This window comes from Agrilus planipennis, unplaced genomic scaffold (assembly GCF_000699045.2).
Source record: "Agrilus planipennis isolate EAB-ADULT unplaced genomic scaffold, Apla_2.0 scaffold34, whole genome shotgun sequence".
Taxonomy (NCBI): Eukaryota; Metazoa; Arthropoda; class Insecta; order Coleoptera; family Buprestidae; genus Agrilus; species Agrilus planipennis.
In genome coordinates this window covers 1,335,064-1,343,590 of record NW_020439170.1, presented here as the reverse complement: position 1 = coordinate 1,343,590, position 8,527 = coordinate 1,335,064, and the positions used below count along the sequence as shown (strand labels likewise).

The window sequence follows — 8,527 nt, the reverse complement described above, 5'->3', positions numbered from 1 at the left end:
ATTTCAATAACAATGTCACCAAGTGTATGTAAGCGCCACTTTATTGAGTTTTAATGGTAAAATGTTTGATCAGTTATGTCAATTTTAATCAGTTAAGTAGGATAAGTCACTACGTGCCGCCTACTGTAATGACAATGTAAAGACTTATAGAAAACATAAATTTGAGAATGTCAAGGACTGCACTATACTATTACAGTACATTGACTGTATTTCTTTACAAGCCTGTAATATACGAGATATATTTGCAATGTAATTGCTGCTTACAAACTATTTTCAGATAATTACACCAGGATAATTATTTACATTATGTATCAATAATTCACTAAATACAATGAGTAATAAAGTATTACGTGAAATAAGGATATTTCTTTATATGAAAAGGTCTGCTACTATAATGGACATTATAATTAGATACGGAATGCTTTAGTTTATTTTAGTAGGTAAGTTGATAATACACCACTAAATATTACAGACAAGAGAAGTCCTAATTACATTATTTTCTGGGCTACACATAAAAGAAATTAAAAACTTAATTCTCTAGTAATTTAAGTTAATTAGCCTTCGTCTCCATCGGCTTAGTATCTTATTTTATCAAGATTTTGAGCTACCTTTTTCCCTTTCATTGAAGTCAGATTAGTTGTCCAATCGTGAACACATAACAGACAGACACACAAGCATACATTTCCACTTATAACTGGTGATGACCAAAGCAATACCAAGACTAAGACTGTCCCATATTCCTTTTTTCAAACAGTGGCAAAGTTTCCTTTTTTTATACTTATTTAGTGTTAAAGTGTAGTAAATTAAATAGAAAATTTCAATTATTTTGTTCCAAGAAAAGAATATATTAAAGTGCTTCAAACCCACCGGAAGTAATACTTTTTGTTGTTATCTAGTTTCTAGTTATGCAAACTTTTGCAAACTGATTATAATTGTTATTATTTCTACGTTTGATGATTTGAGATTCAAAACAAAGGCTTTATAGAATAGCCTAAAACAGTACAACGAAGACGATCTAATAAAAGAATTCACCATGAAAGTTTTTCAATTTCCATTTGTACTAAAAGTTATGTATTATTATGTACTTCCGATATATGTTATACTTTCATTTGTATGTTTATTTAGCAGGTATGCATATTTTATTAAATTAAATTTGAAATATAATAATATAGTTATGCTTTTATTTAGACATTGTTTTCGAATAGTTACCGTTGAATGTTACGCGCTTACAGATATTGTACCAAAAGAATTAAAACTATAAAAACTGCATTTTTTATATACATTTATTACAAATGAGGTTTTTATACTTCTTATTAGAGTTCGTAATACTAAAATAATTTAAGAAAGGGCTTTATGTCAACAAATCTACACATTACATGAACACGTGTTTTTTTATTGTTTTAAATTAGTTGTCGAACATTACGTTTAATCGAAGGTTTTTTCGTTCTGTGACATTCTCTAATTATTCATTTTTTAGCACAATTTTCGTTCGGTGTTCCTAATTACCCACTTTCTCTTATTATTTATTTATTTCCTAATTCAAGTTAATCATTTCCGAATGAATATTAGAACAGTTAAAAAAACTAATAACCACAATATTTTTTTTGTGATTGTGCGCTTTGTGAGCAACGGGTTTTTCCAGTTCTGAATAATTTTCTTTTTGGACTTTCCGCAATTTCTAATTGTCTTTGTAAATACCCTTGGCGCATTATTCAAAAAGTAATGGTATCAAATTTACATAAATTCTCAAACTAATCTACATACACAATCTAACGGTTTAGAAATACCGGATTTACATTTACGAGGGTGGATTGATAAGTTTCCGGCCTAACCAAGAGATGACGCCACTAGGCCTACCTTGAGGTGACATTCTATAGTACCATCCTTGGATAGCTTGTAGCTATAGTTTCAGCCCGATCTCCTTGCTAGTGTAGGTTTGACAGCACGCTGAACAAGACGCCTCTGTGGTTTTCGTAAAAATGGAAAAGCAGGAAAATCGTGCTGTCATCAAATACTTTTATTTGAAGGGGTTAACGCCGAAGGAAATTAAAAAAGAGATGGACTCAACACTGGGGACATCCTCCCCGTCATATTCAACCGTTAAGCAGTGGGTTTCCGAGTTTAAAAAGGGTCGTGTGAGCACCTCTGATGGGCCTCGCTCAGGACGCCCCGTTGAGGTCACAACTCCAGATATGATCGAAAAAATTCATCAAATAGTGCTGGGAGACCGCAGATTGAAAGTGCGTGAGATAGCTGAGACCTGTAAGATGTCATATGAACGTGTGCAACATATTTTGCACCAACATTTGCATATGGAAAAGCTCTGTGCAAGATGGGTGCCGCGTTTGCTAACAGTCGACCAAAAATTGATTCGAAAAAACATTTCTACCGCAAATTTGTCATTGTATAAGCGTAATCCAAGCGAATTTTTGCGTCGATTCGTAACCGTTGACGAAACGTGGGTCCACCACTACACTCCTGAAACCAAAGAACAGTCTAAACAGTGGATTGGACCAGGGGAACCAACTCCAAAGAAGGCAAAAACAATTTTTTCGGCGAACAAGGTTATGGCTACTGTTTTTTGGGATGCAAGAGGTATTATATACATTGATTACCTTGCAAAGGGTAATACTATCACTGGTCAATACTACGCAGACTTATTGCAACGTTTGAGCCACGAGGTGAAAATTAAACGACCTCATCTGGCGAAGAAAAAAATCTTGTTTCATCACGATAACGCACCAGCGCACACGTCAATCGTTGCGACGGCTAAAATCAACGATCTAAAGTTTGAATTGATGCCGCACCCTCCTTACTCTCCAGACCTAGCCCCGAGTGACTATTTTCTGTTCCCTAATCTCAAAAAATGGCTTGGCGGTAAGAGATTTGCGGACAATGAAGAAGTAATCGAAGCTGTAAATGGTTATTTTGAGGAGCTTGACGAATCAGTCTATAGAGATGGCATTAATAGACTGGAACACCGCTATGAGAAATGTATCAGCCTTGGAGGAGATTATGTTGAGAAATAAAAAAAAAAAATTTTTAAAAACCTTGTTTTTCTTGGTCAGGCCGGAAACTTATCAATCCACCCTCGTATATGCATTATTATTATTGAACACCTAATTTCATCAAAACTTTTATATTTTTATACCTTCACATTGCACACGTACGTATTAATAATAGTTTATACGTAAATGCATACGTGTTTTCCTATTGAGATGCAATTAACGAACGCATTACTACACAAAAGTACCTAACTTAACTACGCACGAAATAACTCATTAGACATCTAATTAGCAACATCAAGTTCTAGAGATTTAATTTACATATTTATGCAATTTCACCTGATAATGCATGCCATTAAAATGGTACCCGATCTATGTAACAAAAAGTGGACCCCAATAAAAAGTAAAACTCAAGGAAGAATTACTAATTATGCACACGGACATACATAGTTAAATGATACCTTCACAGTTATACGATTTAAGGTCGATTTGTTATGCACAGCGCTGAACACAAACAAAACAAAAACACTAAAAAATATTTTGTAAGTAAAAACCAAAACGAACAGAAAATTAATAAGGAATTATTTGCACAATCGTATCGATTTCTTCTTTCGTATTTCGTTATTTTTTGTCCAAAAGCTAAACCCAAAAAAGAAAACAAAACACTTCATATACATATACATAAATATTTACAAACAAATTATTATATCGGAAGAGTACTATTAGTCAAAATATTATCGTAAATTAAATTATTCACACGGTCTTTTCGTCACTTACGTGCAAATGTTGATACTAACAGGAAAGATAGCTGTAAAACACTTAGTATCACAAAGTTTTCCCGAAGAAAAACGCGCAACATGATTCGACGGCAATCAGAGGCAGCCATGAACTCGCGGTCTTATAATAATCACGGCGGCTGCGTTTACGTCACGCAATTAACAATGACAAGAACAGAACCTGAAATCTCGATATAGTTATATGGTTAATATTTGCTACCTTGCTTCAGTATATACGTGGATACCACCGTATCGAGCTGGTATATGCCCAATATATGTACTTGAGAATTTTTTGTGTACAGCGCGGCGCAAAAATCTTGAACCGAATTCAAAACAAGGCCCCGAAACGCGCTTTTTATTCAAATTGACTTACATCGATGTTATTATTAATATTATACAAATATATTAGTAAACATGTGTAGTCACAGTAGCCGATAACAGACTGTTTGCAGTTTAGTCGACTTTATATCATTATGCTAAAGTTGAAGAGTTGGGAAAACTTAAAAATCAATTATCGAGAGAGAGAGAGAGAGAGAAAAAGAGAGGGAAAATGAAGTCTGTTGAGACTTCCACATTCAATAAAGCTCAAAATTGACACAATTTCTGTGATTCTGTAAATACAGTAGAACCTCGAAAAGATAAAGACCGAGGGAAACGTAAAATAATTTGAGTTATTGAGGTTTTTACTTACTAAGAGTTCAAGTTTAAGCTTTAAAATTATGGATTTCCAGTAACTAGGAAACTCTTCAGCTTTCTCCTTTAGTATAGGTCCACTAACACTAATTTTTTTATTTCTACACTGTCTAAACCATGTAAACAAGAAGCATTTTTCTAAATTAGGAAGTTCAACAATTCTTCGTCTTTTACATAGAAGACTTTCTACCGATTCAAACCACTTTTCACTACTTACTGAGGTGCGATGCATAAATTATTCGTTTGTTATAGAGGGTTTTTATTTTTAGTAATAGAGGTTTNAAACATTATAATATATATAATAAGAGATCACATTTTTTAAAAGTCTTTGTTTCTAGTATTTGAAAGCACTTTCTGGGCATCATCATCGCTTAAACGGTAGGTACCTTTACACGGCACCCATCTCACAAAGCCCTTTATGGTTCTTATACTTTTTGTTTCCACCGGAAGTCTGTTATCGTAACAAAAATCATTTTATGGTTTCAAATTGTCCAATATCCAGTCCATGTAATGTGCTACCCTAGTGTATACTCCCGGAAATCCTTCCCGACCACAAACTTTGGGACCAAACGACACAATCCCTACTTGGAAATACCTCGCGTCACCTTGATAAGCCGCTGGAATTTGCATGGGACCTCCACTGTCTCCACCGCAAGAATCCCTTTGATTCTTACCGCCAGCGCAAGCCTGTTTATGAGTTATTGGCACTGCTGAATTTTTGTAGGTATTTTTACAAGTTTCCTGGTCAATAACTGGAAGAAACACCTGTAATAAATCAGGACTTCTGGTACCTAAAAGAAATAAAATGGAAAGCCACCTTTATTCATTCGTCTAGGCGTTTCTGTAAGTAATACTGGTTTCAACTAAAGGTCGAATGGACTTATACAGCTAGTAGTTACGTGAATTTTATGATATTGAATATACAAATTACAATGAAAAGGAGGAATGTTCAAAAACAACTTTAAAAATATATTTGTGCGTTTATTATATCTTACCTCTTTCTGTGACACCCCAACCTGTAACAGTCACATTAATTTGGGATAGGTCCATTTGACTAATAGGTTTAATGGTTGGTAAACAAATTGGCTTTACATTTTCTGCAATCAAAAGAAAATGTTTTTTTTTTTTCATTACTAACTCCTCTACATATAAAGACGCTCTCATGCGTCTAAACCTGGGAACTGACAGACGGATCCAGACCGTGGAAGGTCGAAAATTAGACCGCCAAAAATTTTTTGAAATAAGTTATATAAAAAATAATTTTCTATAATTAACAGAGGATATTTAAGCTTTGAGCGCCACATTTATCATTTGTTAGAAGAAGGAATATGTTTTTTCTGACCTTAATAAAAATTTTCAAAAGCTTCTGAACCCTACCAAAAATTACTTGCCGATCCTTGTTCTAAACGATCAATCTCCGGCATATTCTTATACTTATTAGTAAACAATTAAGGAAAACGAAATAAGTTTTGCTTGCAGTAATTATTAAATGTAATCTTGTGTAACAGTCGGAATATACTTTCAAAATTTCAATCTATTTATACCTGGTTCTAGATTAGCTTCACCCCTCAGCCGAATTAAACCAATGTCGTTTGTATATTCCCTTGTATTATAATCTGGATGACTTAATATTTCTGCGACTGCAAAATCTTGAACTGGCGGAGAACAAATGACTCTTCCTTGATAGTCCTCGCAATCCTGAGCCGTGTCAATGTTGTGCTCACCAAGCCGTACTCCAATCCTATAAGGTGAATTATTTAAAAATAATACATGTATTTAAAACTTTAATAAAAAACTAGCAGAAACTTACAGTTGTTTAGTTCCTAAGTTAGTCACACAGTGAGCAGCAGTTAAAACATATTTACTATTGATTAAGGTTCCACCACAACGAAAGTCTCTTATTCTTCCTGTAGTATAAGAAATTAAAATTAACTTACGATATAATTTGGGTAATCCGTAAAGGAAAGTTACTTACTTTTGGAAACTTTTGTTACTGAACCTTTTTGTGTGATAAGAAGGTATTTTAATAATTATTTTGTACCTACTTAAAATATACGATACAATCAAATATAAATAAGGTAGGTACTTTTTCAAATATAAAAGAAGGGTGCCTTTTACAAAGCAAAAACTACATATAGTTGGGTTCCTACTTTTGGATACGAAATTTTAGGACATTCCTAACTAACATTTAAACATCTTTATGTTTAAGGACACATGAGTAAAACAAAAACGTCCCCGATGTACCAATTTTTGTTTAAAACACATTTATTCTTCAACTATATCTCTGCCAAACTACAAAAAACACTTTATTACTCTAAGTATTTCCCTTTTAATAATTTAAATGTGAATTAAATAAAACTCTTTATCGCTAATAAGCATATAAATAGCTAACAGTCATGTTTTGTGCTTCAACTAGAATCATTTCATCAAGGTATGAGCACTATACCGCCATCTACTGATATTTGCTATTATCAAACTGAATATGCGATCAACTTATTCACATATAATATAACATTTTATGGTAAATATTAGACAACTGCTCAAAACTAGGCGACCTTCTTCTATAACAACCAAAATGTAGGTTCTCTCACTAAATTTCGAAAGCAAACAAAGTATTTCAGTGTACATGGCACAGTATATCTAATGTTTAACGCAATATATTTTATCAAAATACTACTTAACAACAAAAATTTCTAATTGTAAGATATCAATTTACCAATCTGATAAGAGAGAAGTGCCATCCAAGGGAAATCAAACAAAGATGTTTTGTTTCCATTCAGAATTCTATCGAATTGATTCATGGGTCCACAGAGATCGGAATTAACCAAATTAATATTCCTGTGATTGGTCACATCGGGTGGATCTATTCTGTTATCTGTAACAGGTTGATCCCGATCTGTTACAACTATAGGATTCTTAGGACAGCACACCTTGACGGAATCTCTGTCATAACCGCAATAGTACGTCCTAATAAAGTCAGCGTTTTTTTGTGAAATGGGCTTGGGTATGTTAAAAAGGAATTGTACCATCGGGGCACATTGTTTAATGGGGGTGCAGGTACCGACACCCCGGTCAGGTGTCCGACATCCATCATCATCCACGACTATATCCTCTGGAAATACAATAGTGTCATTTTTTTCGCTGGTGACTGACTCTAAAGTATTTGACTTTTCCGAGCTACCATCACCTGAAGGACAGAGAAGAAGAACAAGAGCCAGTCACAAGACTATGCAGGTCTACTTTCAAAAGACATTCAGGCAGTTAAAGAAAGAAAAGTAGGGAAACAACCAAAAAAATAAACTAAAACAAATAAATTTATTACATATTTCAAAAAAGAATGTAAAGAAATAGAGAACAAGATCAGCCAATTCTACTATACTGTATGTTAAACTATGGATTAAATATTTATTCTGTTATAAAAGGAAAAAGTTATCTTCAGTAAATGTTTACAGCATGCATATGCAATTATGTCTAACGTTAGACATCCTTAGAAATGTTAGATATAAAGATGTAAACACTGCATGCAATTAATATGCCATAACTATTAAAAATAAAATCAAATTCCAAATTGCGTTCAAATATTGGTCAAACATTAATTGAAATTCAAAATAAAATGTCGTAATCAGTACTTTTGTAATTCACACCAATCCACTATTGGTTGAATATTCACAGGCATTAAATTAATTGAAATAATTCGGAACAGTATTCTACTCATAAGCAGTCTACAATTTCTACCACTTCATTATTTATAAAATCTTCACCAAAAGACGAACACATCTTTTTCACTGTCTTGGTCTTGTGTGTGAAGTATTGATCTTGTTCATTTCAATAATGATCTGATACTTGTTGTCTTAAATGCAGAAACTTTTTGTCATAATGCGAGCTTATCATGACTTCCCGACTAGAATTTCAAGGGGGGCCAGGTAGGGTCCCTAAGTGGGTAGCCACGCTAGCTCTTGTGGGCTCCATGAGGTTGCCCCCCCAGAGCAAGGAAGGGGCATATTGCCCCCCATTAGAAATTTTTGGAAAAATGAACTTTATTATTAATGAATA

At 33.7% G+C, this 8,527-nt stretch overlaps 2 protein-coding genes across 6 annotated transcripts in view; both read right to left on the bottom strand.

Annotated features, from left to right (window-relative positions):
- The window catches only part of LOC108735117 (CLIP domain-containing serine protease 2-like), an 18,602-nt gene extending 14,421 nt beyond the window's left edge, over positions 1–4,181 (bottom strand). For 2 of the 4 annotated variants that reach the window (XM_025977941.1, XM_025977942.1), the window contains exon 1: positions 3,783–4,176. Coding sequence is in view for 2 of the 4 variants with exons in the window: in XM_025977938.1 (XP_025833723.1) it covers positions 3,783–3,891 (109 nt within the window). In the remaining 2 variants the exon portion in view is untranslated. Of the gene's footprint in view, positions 1–3,782 lie in introns of all 4 variants that reach the window. The other 2 variants (XM_025977938.1, XM_025977939.1) reach the window with 2 other exon arrangements.
- Positions 4,182–4,764: 583 nt separating this feature from the next.
- LOC112905453 (CLIP domain-containing serine protease 2-like) lies at positions 4,765–8,438 on the bottom strand. 2 transcript variants are annotated; one of them, XM_025977944.1, is made up of 6 exons: positions 7,662–8,438; positions 7,191–7,586; positions 6,285–6,381; positions 6,019–6,215; positions 5,470–5,571; positions 4,765–5,265 (listed from the first exon to the last, which is right to left on the bottom strand). In XM_025977944.1, the coding sequence occupies exons 2-6, from the start codon at positions 7,501–7,503 to the stop codon at positions 4,949–4,951; spliced, it is 1,026 nt and encodes a 341-aa protein (XP_025833729.1). In that variant the 5' UTR covers positions 7,504–7,586; positions 7,662–8,438; the 3' UTR covers positions 4,765–4,948. The 2 variants fall into 2 exon arrangements, with proteins under 2 accessions (XP_025833729.1, XP_025833728.1); XM_025977943.1 differs by having other exon boundaries at positions 7,191–8,438.
- Positions 8,439–8,527: the final 89 nt, after the last annotated feature.